This window comes from Panthera pardus, unplaced genomic scaffold, assembly GCF_024362965.1.
Source record: "Panthera pardus isolate Hobbes unplaced genomic scaffold, ASM2436296v1 HiC_scaffold_8, whole genome shotgun sequence".
Classification (NCBI taxonomy): Eukaryota; Metazoa; Chordata; class Mammalia; order Carnivora; family Felidae; genus Panthera; species Panthera pardus.
This window is the reverse complement of record NW_026527013.1, coordinates 119,180,241-119,199,524: the sequence shown is the minus strand read 5'-3', so window position 1 is coordinate 119,199,524 and position 19,284 is coordinate 119,180,241. Positions and strand designations below refer to the sequence as shown.

The 19,284-nt window shown below is 45.1% G+C and overlaps 1 protein-coding gene across 2 annotated transcripts in view; it reads left to right on the top strand.

Moving 5' to 3' along the window:
• The window catches only part of JAZF1 (JAZF zinc finger 1), a 343,459-nt gene that overhangs the window by 179,033 nt on the left and 145,142 nt on the right, over positions 1-19,284 (top strand). Inside the window, exons 1-2 of one of the 2 annotated variants that reach the window (XM_019443681.2) lie at positions 3,989-4,079; positions 14,713-14,785. In XM_019443681.2, coding sequence (XP_019299226.1) covers positions 4,004-4,079; positions 14,713-14,785 — 149 coding nt within the window. In that variant the 5' untranslated portion in view covers positions 3,989-4,003. Of the gene's footprint in view, positions 1-3,988; positions 4,080-14,712; positions 14,786-19,284 lie in introns of those variants that run through there. The other variant, XM_053897459.1, reaches the window with a different exon arrangement.

Below are 19,284 nucleotides of genomic sequence, written 5' to 3'. Positions count from 1 at the left end.
ATAAACTGAAGGGCCTTCCTTTTTATCTGCAGAGCAAGTTAATTGATCACACTGTTTCTAGTTAGTCCCAATGGCTTTTAATACGCTCAGCTTGAAAGCTAGCCATTAAGTTCTCAGTCTCTTCTGAAAAAGACCTGTGGCTCTTTGGAAAAGCAATTGGAGAATTTCCTGACTCTTCCAGGAGAAATTAACACAGGTGCCTATGCACACTCTCTCCAAGCTCCAGGGATGGCAAAGAAAGGAAAATGAAATCTAAGTTCTTTATACAAATGACCATGGTCACTATTTTAACATATAGGTCAAGCCTTCTCTTCTCCATACAGTATTTGCCAGAGAGACCAGTAAATATGTGGCCGCACTAGGTTATTCCTGCTGGAGAAGAACTCCAGGGCCACTTTGGGTTGGCAGCTAGAGGCTGGGCCTTGGAGTTTGCGGTAATAGTTCAATTAAAATGCAGGATTCTCACCCCAAGATTGTGAGGGTGTGGTGCACTATCATTCTCTCCATTTCACAGCAAACTAAACGCTGTGGGTTAGAAATAATTCGAACTAGGACTAGAATCTGTGTCTTCTGGTTCTAAGACTGTGTTCTTTAAGATCAGGCACCCAGAGGGGGAACTAAATAGGAGATGCGGGTGTACTAACCGCATTGACGCCTACAGGTTCCAGTTTCCATCAAAATTTGTCCCTGTGTTTCATTGCTTCCAAAGCTTGCCACTGCTTTTATGCAGAGCCTTTCGTTTCTTTTCGTTTCTTTTCGTTTCTTTTCGTTTCTTTTCGTTTCTTTTCGTTTCTTTTCGTTTCTTTTCGTTTCTTTTCGTTTCTTTTCGTTTCTTTTCGTTTCTTTTCGTTTCTTTTCGTTTCTTTTCGTTTCTTTTCGTTTCTTTTCGTTTCTTTTCGTTTCTTTTCGTTTCTTTTCGTTTCTTTTCGTTTCTTTTCGTTTCTTTTCGTTTCTTTTCGTTTCTTTTCGTTTCTTTTCGTTTCTTTTCGTTTCCTAGAGCTGCAGGCACAGTTTGCTGTGGGATGGGGCGGCGGCGATGAGAGGGAAAGCCGCGTAGCAATTTAATTTGAGAGGACCAGGTGGTGGTCAGGGTCAATGGCATGCACTTAGAAGTCAGGCCTGAATCTGAGGCTTCGTCACCTAGTTGTGGGACCGGGATCTTTTCTGAGCCTTGAATTTTCCTTTGGGAAAGGGATGGGGGAGAGATTTCCCTTGCAAAGATCTTACGAGGACTGCCCATTGCATATTGGTTCATAGTAGGTATGTGCTAACGGTTATGATACCTTTTATTATCAGTTGTTATCACTACTTAAAAACAGTCGTTCACAAATGTAGTCCACGATGTACACAGTAAATGCTTTCAGACCTGACTGCCCGAAATAATAGTAACAGCTATGATTTATTAAGTACTTAGCATGTACCAGCCACTGTGCTCTGTGCTGTGTATGACTTATCTCTTGTAATCCTTATAATAACCTCATAATGCGTACAAACTATGAGTCACTGTCTTCCATATCAGACAACTTAAACTTGGGCTGAGAAGCTTGCTCAGACGGCACAGTAAGCAGCAAAACTGTGCTCGTAGCTACCACATGATGGTGCCTGTCTAATGCAAGTAAATCTTAAAAAACCAACCAAACAAACAAAAAACAGGAAGTCCACAGTTGCTTCCCAAAAGTCCCTCCACAAAAGCCAAGGAAGCCAGGAGCCATCGGCCAGGTGCCAGGGCCATGCCAGGGGCCCAGATTCACACCATCACAAGATGGATGGGAGTTACACCCAGCACACATCCCCCATCATTATCAAGTAGAATGAAGGGGCCGAGCCTGCATAGAATGGGGAAAAATGAATCCCTGACGACTTCATCACCTTGGTGGCCCATGAGCCTGCGTGCTGCGCTCCTGACTGCAGTCTGGGCACAGAGGCTGCGGTGTTTGGGATCCCATTGCCAGCCAGCCAGGCAGAGCTCCGCCAATCAGACCAGGTCACTAGGTCCAGATCATCAGCTTTGTCTCCGTGCGTGCGTGTTTGTTTATTTGTTTAAGGACTGATTTAGCTTCCCTGGAGGATGAGAAGTAAAGAGGGTGATTCCTTTTGGCAAATCCTTGCCTTAACTGGTTTCCAAAATGCAAAGCTAATATGCTTGGTTGTGACCTGGGTTTGTATCTGAGGTGAATAATGACAGTGCAGGAAAACCACACTGGTTGGGCCAATCAGAATTATGGGAAAATCTGAGCTGCAAAATACTTCAAGTGATGCAGTCTTACTAATTTTAGGACCACACTGTGAAGAAAATCAATGACCGCCCCCCCCCCCCCCTTCCAAAAAAGGTCCTGGTCAGAAGTCTTACCACAGTGCTCTTATGAATAGATGAAAATCACTCACGATTCAAGGATTATTGCTATTTGGTTGGTTGTGATTTGGTTTTAAAAATACTTGAAGATATTAACCTGTCAACATAGTTATTAAGGCTTAACACTTTCTGTATAGAAAGTAAAAGAGGGGAGACCAGAGTCCAAGGAAGTCTGAATTTAAAAGGTTTTACTGGATGTTGGGCTTATTTATAAAACCTTTGAGTCACTTTCAATAATTCATTGCCAGTTTCACAGTTGCCTTTTTAGTTTGGGGAAAAATGCAAACTGTTTGCTTTAATGGCTTTCCCAACCAGTTCTCTATCCCTTTCCTGATTTCTAAGCCATCTCAGAGTCTATGTTAGTGATTTTCAACCCCAGTGACCTATTAGAATCTTTGGAGATGGGTCCTGGGCATCCAAATTTTTTTAAGCTACCCAGGTGATACTAACATGCAGTTCTGGCTGAGAACCATTGGTCTCTAGGTACTTGGTGATACAGAAATGAAACCAAATGATACCAACTTTTTATAGGATCCATAGGCATCAGGTTTCACAACTGTAGCATGGGGGTTTCTTCTCAGCTTAGACCTTTTCCAACTGGCTCACCGCCGTATTCATCCCTGTCATTTCTTTAGAGCCCTTCTCTGTATTTAAATCATAGAACCTATAGAAGTAGTGAGAGATTCCTACACTTAGCAGAAAAGCAAATACTTTTTATACGAGATCATTTTTATTACTGATCAAGAGAAGTGAAATCCTCACGGGTCTTGAGAACTGGGGCCCTTTTTGGGGGTGTGGGGGGAGAGACCTTCAGTGCCCAACACCCAATACTTGCCATATATTTGGCTTTCTGTAAATACCAGCTATTTTAATCTTGATTTCCTAATTGGGACTCACTTCCTTATCAACTTTTTCTCCTGTAGAATCCAAGCTTGTCCTAAATTTACGTTTTGGTCAAGGGAGAGGGAAGGGGGGCGCCTGGGTGGCTCAGTCGGTTAAGCGTCCAACTTCGGCTCAGGTCATGATCTCACGGTTCGTGGGTTCGAGCCCCGCGTCGGGCTCTGTGCTGACAGCTCAGAGCCTGGAGCCTGTTTCAGATTCTGTGTCTCCTTCTCTCTGTGACCCTCCCCCATTCATGCTCCGTCTCTCTCTGTCTCAAAAATAAATAAACGTTAAAAAAAAAAAATTTAAAAAAAAAAAGGGAGAAGGAAGGAAATTTCTTCAGGTGCAAACAGGAGAGATGTCCCCGTTGATGTAGGTTTCAGGTGAATGCAATTCATGGCGTGAGAGCTGCCCTTTAAAGAAAAAAAATTTCGGCAGGTGGCGGTGGGATGGGTTGTGGGGGGGAGGGGTGAAGAGGAACAAATGGGAACAGATCTGCATTAATAAATATTCAGACTGAGTCCCACTCTTGTGTCAGTGTTTGTAGGTGGTGTTATTACATGTGGTATTGGGTGATGGGAGTTGTGCCTAGTCTCATTTTTCACTTTAATTGCTTGCCTGAAAAGATCCTGACAGCTTCAAAGGTTACTGCTGGTTGCATTGTTCATAACTCAGAAGTAATACGCATGTGCAATTTGCTTCATTATTGCCCACTAATAACCAATTCTGGAGAAAGTCCTAAAGCCACCAACGAAACTATAATTTGACATGACGGTTTCCTCCTCCTCCTCGTTCTCCCATTCTTTATCCCAGTTAGAGAGCCACAGGTGCTGCGTTGATGCAGGTACGATTTTACTCTGATTTTCCTTCCATGAATTTAGTATGAGAAATTCTTAAAGATTTTTTTTTTAATCCAAAAAAAAAAAAGGGGGGAGGGCAGAACAAAAAATATTTAAAGTTTCAGATTAGAACTTCGGGTCCAACAAAACAAACTAGGATTCCTGTTATCTTGTGCTCTGGTTGATTTGGGTTGGCTGCACATAGCTCACGAAAACGTTCCAACATAAATGGCTTAAGTGGAAGAGTTTGCTTCTCTCACTTTCAAGAAACGTAGAGGTGGTCGGTCCAGGAGTGGTATGGGGTTCATGGGATCAGGGCTCCAGACTCCTGCTGTGTTCCTCCGCCAGGTTCCCAGGATTCTCTCGAATCCAAAGTAGGTGCAGCAGGAGCTCCAGTTATTCTTCCAGCCAGCGGGAGGGGGAAATTACCCCCCAGAGAAGGGTGCCTGCTTTTAAGGAGGCTTCCCAGACACCTTACGTCCTATTGGCCAGGACTCAGTCAACATGGCTGCTCCCGGAATGCTGGGAAATGTGGGCCTCCACCAGGCAGCGGTGTTCCTGACCACTGTGGAGGAACCGCAGAAAATGACTTGGATGGCAGCCAGCAGTTTCTGCCACAGTGTGTGTAAATGATGAGTTCTTAGGTTTCCGAGGCATCAATCTGCCCCTGACTGTAAAATGGAGTTAATCCACAACCGTGCCGAGTTTAATTGCAAAACACTTCATGGGCTGAAAAATTGAGTAGTCGTTACACCTAACCCTGCTTATTTAATCCCCCATTTGCGCCATAGGGCAAAAGTACTATCTTTATCAGGCTTTTACAGATGGAAGAATACTAAGAAGTGAAAGAGGTTTATACAGCTAGTATTGAACTGAGGCGGTTTGACTTGTGTGGGCTCGCGTTAGAATCCTGAGCAACACCAAGAAGGGAGAGCAGGGGTGACTGCAACGGCGAGCCTTAGAGACTCCGGTACCAGATCATGTAAAATACTGGGACTCTGGGCCCTCTGTGACTCAACACCCCCAACTCCTGCTGTACTTCCTGTGAAAGGTACCAGTTACTCGGTTTCTGGTGCAGTACAACCTCTGGCTTTTCTTTAAACTGGAGAGGATTTCTTTATCCCTGGTAGGTCCTCCGTCAAGGCTTACTGATTAGCTGGCTGAGTTCTGTGATAACCAAGTGTTTAGTCAGAGCTGGGTCTTTACTGTGTATCGTGGTTTCGAGGGACCTGCTCTGGTTCAAGTGCCTGCTGGAATGTGTGGCCGTGTGATGGGATCTTTAGCACTCCGTTTCTGTCTGGCCAGGCTTCTTGGTCCTGCAAAATGTCTCCCCACACATCAGAAGCAGACCTCCCTTTTTTTGTGTCAAACCCTTTTCACTTTCGAATTACTTCCTTGCTTTTGATAACGAGGCGCTCCGATCTATACCATAAGAAAAATTAGGTCTTTCCTTTTCTACTGTCAACAGATCTTATATTTCTGTATTCTGCTTTCTCCTCCATTCTCCACCCCCTCACCCCCCACCCCCCACCGGTTATTCTTCTAAAACACAGACCGTATCGGTTTACACCTTCAGCTGCTCTCACGTTGTCCACAGAATGAAGGCTGAACCCTCCGAGCATTTCAGACCTTGCAGGGTGGGGGCCACATATGAACTGCAAGGAGTTCCAGCCACACTGGATGTCTGGCCAGGCTCTGCTCGTGTTCGTCTGCTCCAACTGTGTTCTATTGACTCACCATTTTTGTGCCTTTTCTGCCTGGAGATTTAGTTCAAAGCTCGCGTAAAATTTTCTTTCAAGAACTTTCTCTGATTCTCAGAGAACCCTGTTTTGTTTCCGCAGCAGTTGGTAGGATTCTCTATACTGGCATACATCACAGTCTGTCTTGGGTTATTATTAACTGTGAATTATGTCATTTTTCTTGCTCAGTTGTGAATCGACTGACTTAGGATGTCCTTTGAGCAGCTAGCATAGGGCAGGAGTTCAGCATGTATTTCTTGAAATGAATTCCGTTTCTTTGTTTCCATAAAGAGCTCTTCTCCAAGTTCAAATAATCTCTGGTATCCTTCTTTTGCACCTTCTTAATAGCCTTCTGGCCTCCTGATTCAGACAACAGAAATTAACAGAAATTATCATCCACAGGGAACAGAGGGGCCACCATTCCATTTCTTATAATATCCGTGTGGTTCTCGGCATTGACACTATTGACATTTTAGGCCAGATGATTCTTCGTTGGGGGGAGGGAGAAAAGGGGGGTGTTGTCCTATGGTGCGCATCGTAGGATGTTTGAGCAGCATCCTTGGCTTCCACCCACTAGATACCAGTAGCACCCCCCACCCCGACCCCCTTGTCTCCAGGGGAGACATTACCAAACACCCCTGTGGTGGACAGAACCCCTGTTCCAGAATCTCTCCGTAAATGTCCTATAACTAATGAATATGGCTCTTCAGCCCCGCTGCCTTTCCATAGTACCCATAGACTTCTTGCCTGTGCCTTCTGCTTCGAACTCCATGCCAATTTTATAGATCCCCTAACCTTACCCATGAATGACTCCCTCCCCTCAAAACCCAAGGCCATTCGTAAGTGAGGCCTTCCCACATCAGCCCTATCTGCACTGTTCTAACTTGGCATCCCTTTGGAGCCCTCTGAATATTGTAGGTACAGTTTTCACATTATCTGTATATACTGGCACAGGCATTTGTGTGTGGCTCTGTGTTCCTCTCCCGTCTGACTCTACTGGTCGAATTGTCTGAGCTGGGTGCTTCTATTTGGGTCTTTTGTCTTCTGCATGTCCAAGGCATGCGTTTATGTGTTCAGCGTACATCATAATGAACAGTGATTGTTTACAGAGCAGTGGGCTTAATGATGTGTGGCCTCTAAGGTCCGGTCCCCTAAGGGGAGCGTCCGTTTTGATGGGAAGTTAAGCAGATTTACACATACATATAGTACACCCAATGGTAGAGGTAGCATATAGGCTGACGCCTTGGAGAATGGGTAGGGTCTCCTTTGGCAAATAATTTTAAACAAAGGGAATGGAGGGGTCTTTCCATAAACGGAGAGTTCCCTCCCAGCCCCGAAGACAGGACTTCAGAGCCTCATTCTCCCTGCTTTTTCTTTTGTCACCTAGCCTTACCCATCAGCAGCTGTCTTCTCTTGCAGATACCTGCTTATTAAAGGCTCTTCCATTTTCCAGGAGTGACATAGATGCTCCTTGATGGTCTTTTGTGTAGCATACTACTTGGATCCAACATCAGGCTCATTTCTGGGGAAAGTAGGCCTGTATCTTTATGTGTGCATGCACACATGCATGGTACTCAGTTTTGGCCTTACTCTTGCTTGAAAGAATTTTATTGCGTAATCCCAGCACCTTAGTCTCCGGGGCTGCTGGGTACAGAAGTGTAGGTTGTGTACTTCACAGGCATACGCGACAGCCATGATGGTCTCCGGCAGGCCCTCTTGTCACAGGTAACAAGGTGAAAGCTTGGGTAGATAGATAACCCTCTGTCACCGTCAAAGAGTACGGAATGATAGTGTCATAGATATAAGGCCTACATGTCTCATACTTAGGGAAAACTAGCTCTGACTCTCAAGCAGTCTTCAATGACATTGATAAAGCGTTAGAAAGCATCCCAGTCAGGACTATTTCTAATAACCTGAACCCTCTGGCCATGCCAGGAGCTGGGAGGGCTGCAACATGCCATGTTTGTTTATGAATCAGCCTTCTAGAGCATTGTCTCAGTGGTTCTTGGATGAATAATGTTTACCCACTCACTTGGAGAGGAAAACTCCAGCTACAAACGTGTACATGAATGCTTTTTTTTAATAGGTGGTATTACTGTGCTGCACAGCGGCCCTGACTTTCAGATATTTAACTCATAAAGTTTACAGCAACACTTAACTGCATCTGGATTTCACATTGAATTTAGGAAGGCAAGAATCTCACTGTAATTTCCACTGACTGCCCTGTAATGGAAATTATGGCTTAGGAAAAGTTTCAAATGACGTGTCTATAAACTGAGGAAAAGTTGATCCATTCAGAGGCTGGTTATGTGCATTGTAGGGTTGTTTGTGTGTGTGTGTGTGTGTGTGTGTGTGTGTGTGTGTGTGTGTGTTTGGTTTTTTTGAAAGGACCATTTCCAACCAGAAAGAAATATTTATTTCAGCAGCTGAAGCAAACGAGCCGTGAATTAAAAGTTGGTCTTTGTAAATTGTTGGATCATCAAAATCGGTGCTGAAAGTGGTGCGAATGTTAAAATCGAACTGTGCTGGGCTTTTGAGAAAGCTAGAAAGATGGTCTGCCTGGAGTCCAGTGTTACAACTGGATAGTAGCAATGCGTTGACTTCCGAGGAGGAGTGGCATTGTTGATGGTCAGAATACCCGCCTAATGGGACTCAGCACGTAGGTCTTCTGGTCCTTGCCCTGCCATTAACTGGGTCTGTGCGAGTAGGTATGTCACAGGACCTCCCAAGTCTTGCCCTTGCTCCTGTCTCCATATCTCCCCACCCCCCCCTACTGTTTGGTTTGGTATCTCCCATTCATCTTCATGACTTTCACCCAAATGTCCAATGGCCATTCCTTGACTATTCTTGGCTCCTATCTAAGACCGAGGCAATAAAAAGCTGATAAGAGGCTCTGGATGGAGACATGGATGAGGCTCACTGAGCATGGGCTTAACTGCAGGGGGGATCATTTAATTCGAGAATTGCCGGATGTCAGCATCTGGTGGTCTCTTCTCTGAGCCCACTTAATCAGAGGACTCCACCAGCCAGCTGCTGGGGTGGTTTGGGAGCAACAGGGTAGGCCTGTTTCTACTCGCATCCCCTTTTCAGCCCTGGCCTCCGCCGTTCCCCTCTACCTCTGCTGTGCTTGATTTCCTGGTTCAGTGCCTCTGGACAATTAACCATTGAAACAAGCTTCCCATTTTCTGCTCTGAACTGTCCCTTCCTTGCCTTGTGAGTCTCCAGGTGCCTCCAGGCCAGGCCCAACTCAGGGCTTCCATAGCGGGTCCACCTCCTGGCACCTGGGTCTCTCCCACGGCAGGCACTTGAGAGTGTAAGCTGCTTCTCCTCTCTGGGTCACTTTCTACTCCTGCAGGGGTTTCCCACCTTCCAGAATCCTGGCTGAAATCACTGGTCTGCTGACCTCTCACCTTTCTTTCTTCTCTCCTTCCGGAGATTTTTTCCTATTCCTGTAGTTCTACTTTAGTGTGACCTCGGGTGATGAAGGAAACAAATGCCCGTGATCCGTCTGCCACGTTTGACCAAAATTTCTACTTTCTGGTCCTAAAACTAGTGTATCCCTCCAATAATTGTGCGTTCTCAGACTTGCCAGCCACGGAGCTGAGCGCTGGAGAGAGAAGAGAAGAGGAGACAGGTTTTCACCTCTGAGAAGTGTGGAAGGGGGGCAGGACGGACCCGGATGACGCCTCTGTGGGTCCTGGCGAGGGAGTGGGGCACAGAAGGGATGTGGCGAATGCAGCCAGGGGTGTTGGGGAAGGCCACACTGAATAAACTAACACTCTGTGGTCTTTTAGGAGTTCAGCTGTTAGGGGAAGAGGGAGCACAGGCTACGCCCATTAATTATGACTGAGGGAGCCCAAAGAAAAGTGGTGGATCCAGCCCGGATCTTCTGAATCCTGCGTCTGACTGCGTGGGTCTATGCGTCTCCAGGGTCTTAAGCGCTGCTAGTCCCTCACTGCTTCCACACCCACGTCCTCTCAGCCTCCCACTCTTACTATAGACTCTTGGACAAGATCCTGGTTTGGGGAGAATGCCAAATGTGAAGGGGGCCCTCTCAGGGGGGCATGATACTGCCTCTTCGGCTCACTGGTGCCCCTCTCAGCCTGGAAACAGCTCATTGCTGATCGAGGCCTCGTCAGTCTTGGGGAGAGGTAGGACCGCTGGTTCCTCACTTTCTCGAATTTGTAAGTAATTCAGGCCTATAAAAATCCTAACAGAGTATGCTAGCTAAGGCATAGCCAAGGCCCGTGAGCTTATTAATTAAGCCTCTGTTAACCCAACAAACAACCTTGATGGCTTTATTTTGGCTTGAAGATAGTGCTATAAAAGTCCCCACATAGGCCACAAATCCACTCGGTTGCCACTGGTCCTCCACTCCAGAGACAGCGGGGCCCGATGAGCATGAGCCGTACTGATTGGCCACCACGGCCTTTCCTTCGTCGTGTTTTTTTTAAATTTTTTTTTAATGTTTTATTTATTTTTGAGACAGGGAGAGACAGAGCATGAACAGGGGAGGGTCAGAGAGAGGGGGAGACACAGAATCTGAAACAGGCTCCAGGCTCTGAGCTGTCAGCACAGAGCCCGACGCGGGGCTCGAACTCACGGACTGCGAGATCATGACCTGAGGCGAAGTCGGCCGCTTAACCGACTGAGCCACCCAGGCGCCCCTCCTTCATCGTGTTCTAATTCCGCTTTCTATTGAGAAGGGTCTGAATGCTGTCCTTTTCCTTATTTCTGCCATCTGCCTCGCCATTTTCCTCGCCACTTGAGACGTAGTGGGAGCTAGTGCCGTGACCTTGAGCCCTTTGGCCATTGAATTGAATCTATAAAGCCAGGAGTCCCTATGACCCTAACGAGCTACAGAAATCTTCCACTTTGTGCGTAGTCCTTCCCGTACCCCTGAGTGTTCAAACTACTAGCCCGAGGTAGGAACCCTGGAAGAGGCACATTGCCGTCTATTTTAGAAGATGCCACGTTTCATGAAGCTGAAGGAGGCGGATAGGTTTTTATCACTTGGGTATCTATAAACCTTTACGTTCGATTTCTCTTAGCCATCAGTCAGTGGGCATCAGGGGGTGGTATGAGGCAGAAAAGCAGAATCCCTCCGTGCTTTTTCTTGGCTCCCCCGCTGCCCTGCTGAAAACATTTGGGTTTCTCTTCTTGTCACTGCTTAGCGCCAGAAAAGTGGTAGAGTGTTGTCGTCTGTGGCCGTAGACAGCCACATTATAGAAAACGCTTGCCTTCCTGCCAGTTGCTGGCTTGTGGACCATCCTGCGGCTGTGGGGGGGAAAAAAAAGGAAAGAAAAAATCAAGTGCCTCGATCCCACAGCCTGTTTACCGAGGTGGATTATATCTCTGGGCCGTGGTAGCCGATGTTCCAGTTTCAGGTTTTTATTGGCGCCATAAACAAACAAGCCAGCGAACTATCTGGGCGACTGTGGGCTACAGCCATTGCCATTCATATCCCATTTCTTCCTGCAGCAGCTTATGTGCAAAAAAGTTCTCCATGGCGTGGCACATGGAATAGGGAAGTTCTTTTTATTGCCTTCAGTCCTATCCAGTGGATAGCATTGCTCTCTCCAGCCCCTTCTGACAATGGACGGTCCGTGTCCCCCAGGAGCGCGTTGTCATCCCGTGTGACAATCCTCGTCTCTTTTTGCTCTAATCCTTTCCTGTAGAGAGTTTCCAGCAGCAGGCGGTTACGTTTCTGCCAGGGAGAGAGAAATAATAAAGGCAGCTATTCTACTTTTACTGAATGTGAAGGGCTCAACGGCGTAATTAAATCCATAAAACGGTGAGTCACGATCACGGCGCACCAGCCAGCCAGGAAGCGAGGGACGGAGCCGAGGTTGATTTGCGACCAGCAGCTGATCCTGTTCCTCCAGTAGCACTCGTGTAGGCCTCTTCCTGATTTCTGGGCACCAAGCGCCTCATTTCATTTTTAAGAATGCGAAGCTTTAATGAATGTTCCAAAGCTTGCCCAAGGAAACATCTAATCTGAAAAAGATGTGGTGAAGCCTGGTAGATGTCTGTCTGGAAGGTCTGCTTTCTTGTCAGTTAACCAGAGTCTGCATCCGAGAAAAAGGGAATCCTGCCTGAGGTGCTTCCAGATGGTCTTTTTGTCATGGAGACAGTGGCGTTCGGAAGCTTCTGGAAGTCCATTTCACCACTAGGTAATTTGAGGGTATGTGAGCATTAAGCCTAGCATAGGTTGTGGAAGGTAGTGAAACACCGTAAGAAAACGGTATTTCAAAACCTTGCTTTGCACCTGGCATGCAAACATTCTTGATTCTCTGTGAAAGATTATAAGGTGAAATTTGTGTTGTCAGTGGCCAACACCATTCATTTGAGCATCAGGGAACCGAAGGATTTTATATAAGGTGTTTCTTCGCCTTCTCCAAAGAGGCATCAGCACGTGACAAGGAAAAGAAGGATATAACTGTATGTTTGTGTATATGCTTGGTCACACACTAGTAGAAGAAAAGTGAAAGCCAAGGTGGCTTAGAGAGGAGCCATGTTTAAAACAGTTTAGAACTTTTATAACTTGGAAACAAAGGAAAGCTCTGGAGGATGGTTTGTGAGAAAACAGACCAAATGTCCGATAACAAGAATGAAGGGAACAGTGGAAGATACAAAAATGTTCATTGGCCTCCTCTTTTCCCCTTTCAACACACATTTTAGGGCGCCTGGGTGCCTCAGTCGGTGAGCGTCTGACTTCAGCTCAGGTCATGATCTCATGGTTTCTGGGTTCGAGCCCCGCGTCGGGCTCTGTGCTGACAGCTTGGGGCCTGCTTCAGATTCTGTGTCTCCCTCTCTCTCTGCCCCTCCCCTGCTTGTGTGTGTGTGCGCGCTCGCGCTCTCTCTCAAAAATAAACAAACATTAATTTAAAAAAAACAACAAAACACATATTTTAGAATGGCACTCTTCTCTTTCAAAACGATACACCTTATGAAATCCGGCACCAGATGACTCTGAAGGAATGGGTTTTAGTGAATCAAGTTCTGGCCCGCGTCTCAAAATCTCAGCACCTCTGTCATCAGGCGCTCCACGTGAGGTCAAACCGTTTTTGCGAGCGTTTGGGAGATTTTCCACCCAGACATTTGCAATCATTGCCTTGTTCTTTCTTATCTTCCTCTTGATTTTCGTGGTTTTTGTTTCCAATCTCTTGCTTCTTAACCTCCTTAAGCACCTGCAGAGACCTTGCAGGATTGGTCTGTCACTCACCATTTGCACACATAGCCTGCCCAGCATTCCAATGGACTGTTCTGGGGGATAAAACACCCTGGTGAGCATTGTTCTACTGTTCCTCTCTAGTGAACACAGGTGAGGTGCCCAGAGCATTTCTCAGAAACACAGCTATGCTTTGGGGGTCACAGCCAACTTGGATGAGTGTGAGGAGAGGTTGTATTTGAACACTAAGCTTCCCTTGAAGAGTGGTTGCCGGTATTTAGAGATCCGTGGGTCGTATCTGCGGGCGCAGTGATCTGCAGCCAGCCTCAGTTGCATATGTAACCATTGTGGGAGGGAGAGGAAATGCCGAGTTACTGATCTGTTCTCACTCGTGCTGCCAAAACCCGGAGACCCGACTTGATGGAGCCATTCAGAGAAGCTTTGTCTCTTGTTTCAGAATTGGGCTTCGAGGACCTGCAGTGGCAAAGACCCAGGAAGCGGGAGTTCAGAGTAGTATGTGTCTAAAATTCTTGGCGTAGGAAAAACAATGAAGTGAACATGCGATTCTTCACTTTGGCGCCAAGAATAAAATTGCCACCACTTCCCCGTGCGAACCTGGGAGTCAAAAAGCGTTGGAAGTGGATTGTTATGCTATCATTTTTGCCACCCGTGCTCTCTGCCACCACGTCTGCACACCCACCCCCGCACACCCACCCCCGTCACCTGTTAATGTGCTTTGGGGTTAGTGCGTGTATCTTACATCTACCACGTGCAATAAACACTTCCTGTACAAAGGTGCTTGAAACAACATCTGTCATTACATCAAAGAAGGTGTTATTGCCCAAGTGCAGCTGGACGAGTTCTAATAACGAGATGGCTTTAAATGAGGTTATAATGAAAAAGAAATCTGTGTGAAATGCCTGGACCTTTTTCTCGTGGAAAATAAGCCGTGTTCAGTTTTCCCCCTTTTATAGTCCCCCCATACAAACGTCGCCTTTGCCTGTGTTGAGCGCAGTCTTTGTTCGACGTGAGAAGCTGGAGAATACGCTTCTGGTTGTGAAAAGTGCACTTTTTGTGCGTGCCATGTTGGAGAAGCACCATTAAAGAAGGTTGCTATGGTGTTGAATTCTCTCTTCGGGGGGGAAAAGCCCCTCTGATGAATGTGGTATTTGTGGATTCTGAGCCAGCATGAGCATTCCTGATTGAGAGTCTAGAAAAGCTTATAATAAACTCATTATATAATTAAAAAGGACAAGAGCTACCCTCCAGAATGTGAATCCAAACCCAGAAAAGTCTTCAGTGAACAAGAACAATACTCAGTAGATTTTCAAATTGATGGAGCTTTCCAATGGCAACTAATTTGTTCCAGCATTCAAGTGAGCATAATTAACAGAGACTTTCTTTCTTAGGCCGATTACGCTCCCCAAACCATGCCAACATTGTAACTGTAAGCAGTGAAAACCAATATTTATGAGGGGGATTGTGCAAGAGTTTGTGTGACAGATGGACATTTTATCACTGTTGATGTTTGGAATTCCCTTGAAAAGTAATGTAATATCTTGTTATTTATGAATGAAAGAACAAATGATTGTGCGTTGCTGTCTGGGTTTTCTTTAAAATGAGGTATGTTAAATCTTTCTCTCTGTTGAACCTCGATTACTTTACGTTAGGTACCCTCGTATATTCTGATGCAAAAGCTGAAAAATCATAAATGTGTTTTTGTTACAGATACAGATCCACGTGTTTTAGAAAAACAAGAATTACAGCAGCCAACCTATGTTGCCCTCAGTTACATTAATAGGTAAGCCATTTTCAGAATTTATAGCAACCTCGTATCTCCCACATGTTTATTTTTTAAATGCATCTTTTTAGCGGTAGAAAAAATTGCTTTCTCCCAGTCTTAACATATTTACTGGAGATTATTTCACATCAACCTCTATACAGCATTTTCTTGCTTCTCTGTTGCAAAGATGTAGGATTGTAGTTCTCTGTGCATATGCCTGAAAACGTGACTGATTTATAAGCTCATTCTGGAAGTATTTTGTATGCAGACTTAGACTATGCTCTTTTGACTTCATAGGGCAGTTTGGGAGATTAATGGATTTATGTTTGAGTGAACCTTTTAAACCCTCCGGTGAAGGGGTACTTTATGAATTCAGAACATTGTTGGAATATCAGAATATATCTGCAGGTAACAAACTGAAATAATTTAATATCAGAAAGTTATTTAGTAGCAGTTCCTTTGTAGTAAAAACGTTCTCAACAAGCGACCCCCATCTGTGTGGAGTAACAGGAGTTTTTCCTGAAACTGACCGTGTGAGCATGACTTTAGAGAACACTTAGAACTTGATACGAGTCTGACGGAGGACCTGGTGTTTTCAGCCAACGTAAGTGATTAAGGAGACCGCGATTTCTGGAGACAACCTAAAATCGACTCATGTTAAGAAAACACACATCCCCAAAGAGAAAAAGGCAACATAAAAGCAAAACTGGTTTTTAATGAGAATGAGATACTCTGCTCGTAATTCAGTGCATGCATTTCTGTCAACTGCCCCCTTTTTTTTTTTTTTTTTTTTTTTTTTTTTTTTTTAAATATATGAGGCGAAGAGTGGTTTCAGTCTCTAGGTTCCAGAGCCGAGGTTCAGGGTCTGGAGTAGAAAATGGGGAATGAATGATCTGTGTTGTTTCACTTCGACGCATTTTGGGGGGAAAACTTACTTAAATCTTCAGAGAGCTTTGAGTTAGAGTTGCGTGTACTCAGTTCCACTTTCTTTTGCGAAGCAGGTTTTTAAAAGGGTTCATTAACATAAACATCTATTTGCATATTGCCTTTGGATTTCTCGCTTATCAGCCTTGCCTGGAAGTGAGATAAAGTCTCTACAGTTTCTTAGTGGCCATAATTTTTGAAATGTTTTAAGTGGAATACCTTCAAAATCACACCAGATACAAATACAGGTGTATATGCTTGTCTGAATTTCTCAGAAAACTGGTTTCCCAGGATTAACATGGGTCTTAAAGGCTTTAATTGTACTTTAGAGTTATGTGTACGTAACATAGGTTAAGTAGCCTACTAGTATTGGACAGTAGGATCTATAGGCTTATGGACTGTGACATTGAATAGGATTAGTGTGCCTACTGTTTTAGGTGAAATAAGTTACCTACATTTATACAGGTATAAATACCAAACTTTAATCCAATAAGAATGTGTGAGATTTAAAAAAAGGTTTTTTTTAAATGTTTATTAATTTTTGAGAGCGAGAGAGCGTGGGTGGGGAAGGAGCAGAGGGCGGGGGTGGGGGGTGGGGGGAGACACAGAATCTGAAGCATTGTGCTCCAGGCTCCAAGCTGTCAGCGCAGAGCCCGACATGGGGCTCGAACTCACGAACCATGAGATCATGACCTGAGCCAAAGTCAGACGCTTAACAAACTGAGCCACCCAGGCGCCCCTGGAATGTATGAATTTTTTGTATTCAGTCATTCATCATGTTGTCAGACATGTAGGCTGCAGCGATGTACTCATTACAGAGGCATCATACTCACCAAAGAAATACTCTGCCAGGTGTGACCTAGGACTACAAAAAAAAGGCAATAGGGACAAGGGCCACACCCAAAAACCACCAGAGAATTTGAGTCAAGTATGATAGTTTAGCATAAACTGGACAGTAGGATAAGCCTGAATCCCAAAGTCTTGGCATAGGAAAAACAATGATGTGAACGTGAGATTCTTAACTCCAAATTCACCATATCCTGCCCTAGAGGACACAGAGTAGACATACAAGGGGATTGATAGGTTTGCTGGTGATCTCTAGGTTAAGAGAAGGACTGTGCATGGACGGTTGCCCAGGTTACTAACAACCTTTCTCCCTCGAGATCCCTTTGTGCACAGTGCCACATTTGTAACATGGTACTTAACACCTGATAGACACTCTGGGTATTTGTAGGTGATAGATAAACACCTAGTAAATGAGAGGGCTGAGCAATGAATGAATAGCTGCAAGGAGGAAGCCAAGTCTGGCCCCAGGGAAAGATATGCTAAAAGGCGCCTTAGGGCCCTTAGACATAGAAGGGAAACCTTGAAATTCACATGAAGCCAGTACAAGAGTCAAGAAGAGAGCAACAAGGGTTAGGTAATTGGAAAGAAAGCTTGACGGCAATATCCTGAAAACAGCAGAAAAGAGCACTATTGAAAAAAAAAAATAAAGTTGAACAAATAAAGATTTTTTTTTTTTCCCTCAAACCTCGGGGGAAAATAAAGTCTAATTTTGCTGAGCAGCGAAGACAAAAAAATCTCTCTGCTCATATACCTGTTTATACAACTCTAATGTACGTTTGAACATCTCAAAATTGAGATGAAACTTTCTTTGGCAAGAACATTGCTAAAGACTGAAATCTACGGAGTTTGGGGTCCTTAAAAATGGAGCTAGCTTTTTGGATTATAAAAAGAAAAGAGCCGAGTGGAAACTGGAGCCTTTATTTATACTTATTTTATTAAAAAATTTTTTTTTTCGGGGCGCCTGGGTGGCTCAGTCAGTTAGGCGTCCGACTTCAGCTCAGGTCATGATCTCACGGTTCGCGGGTTCGAGCCCTGCGTCACGCTCTGTGCTGACAGCTCAGAGCCTGGAGCCTGCTTCGGATTCTTTGTCTCCCTCTCTCTCTCTGCTCCTCCCCCACCCATGCTCTGTCTCTGTCTCAAAAATAAATAAACATTAAAAAAGAACTTAGGATTTTTTAAATTGTAGGTAACTACACCTATTTCAAATATCTTTACTCTTGAACATAACGGGTCGAACAAATCTTGAATTCCTTGAAAAGCGGGTCTGTTATAACACCTGAGCAAACTGTAAAATGTAAATGGCTTAATAAGAATGAGAGAGACTGAATGAATTAGTAGGGTTATGGGAACAGTTTGGGGGCGGGGGGAGCCAGATATGAGCTTTAAGGACACGAAGCTCCGTTAATTTTGTCGTGTGAGGATCAACGAGAAGTCCATGCATGGGAAATTTAATTACTTAGTCTGTATAACATGCAAATGCCTGGAAAGTACAAAGGGCAATAAGAAAAGCTACAGATTTTGAATCAGAGAATAATGCAGATATAGTACTAGAAGGAACGAATGTAACTCTTCTTATGCTTGGAACTCGATGCTAAGCGTTTTTTACATTATTTGAGTCTTCTCAATAACCACGTGAAGTAGGTACTGTGATGATCTCCACTGTGCAGGTGCAGAAGCGGTGACACAGAAGTTAAGTGGCTTGTCGTAGGTCCCCAGGTGGTATGCAGGGGAGTATTGTGTTCAAACCTACACTGCCAGACTCCAGAATCTGGGTTCCTCATCACTGTACCGGCTGATTTGTTGGAAGATCAGAGGGAATTTGGAAAGCTAAGGTTGGACAAATACGGTTGGACAGCCGGGAAGAGGGGACACAGACCTAAAAATCAGAGTAATTGCCATGCTGTAGATAACCAGAGGGTCGCAGCCTAATAAAATCAAACCTTAGGAGACAGCGGGAGCCAAGCCTGCTAGGAGCGAGGTCCACCAGGGAGGCCTAAATGGTACCTCCCTACTGGGAAAGTGAGCGAGGGTGCTAGGCACATCCTAGCGTAGCAGGCCTCAGCTGTGCAGGGGAGGAACACGTTCCCATCTCCAGAGGAGAGAAAGGGCGGAGCTCGTGACTTTAGGGGAAACCATCTAACACTCAGCGTGTCCCCAGTAGGCAAGTGGTGGGTGAACTGCAGGGTGAGTCTCCGCAAAAGGCTGATGAGGAGCACTGGGCTGCCCCTGGGGATTTCCTTCCAGTTCTTGTGATGTAGTTCAGGTAGCCCCTTGAGGTGACAAGATAGCTTATTAGTAACTGGTGACTCCCCCGAATGGGTAACGGAGCTAACTTACAGACGCGGTAACCTTCATGGGCGTGGCTGTTAGTTGCGATATCTTTTCTACAAAACGTTCTTCTGAAGATGAAGTTTCCAAAGTTTAAAAATACGTGTTCACTTTGGCGTATGCTGTAAAGGGATATCCTGCCTAGGCGCAAATTGGTACCTTCTTGCAGTCAATCCTTGTCATTTACTACCTAATAAAAGTTTGATATTTTCTTGCACCTAAACTACAGCTCTACTGAAATTCTCTTTGTAAGGCTCCCTGCGTGGCTGGGCACAGCAATCGTTAGGTTTGACCTCCTCTGAAAGTGGAATTTTATTTAGCTTAGTGTTTGCTATTAAATAGCAAATTCTAAAATGGGTTTCATAGAACAGCAGTTCTCAGGTGTCGTTTTGTCTGCCTCTCTCTCTCTCTCTCTCTCT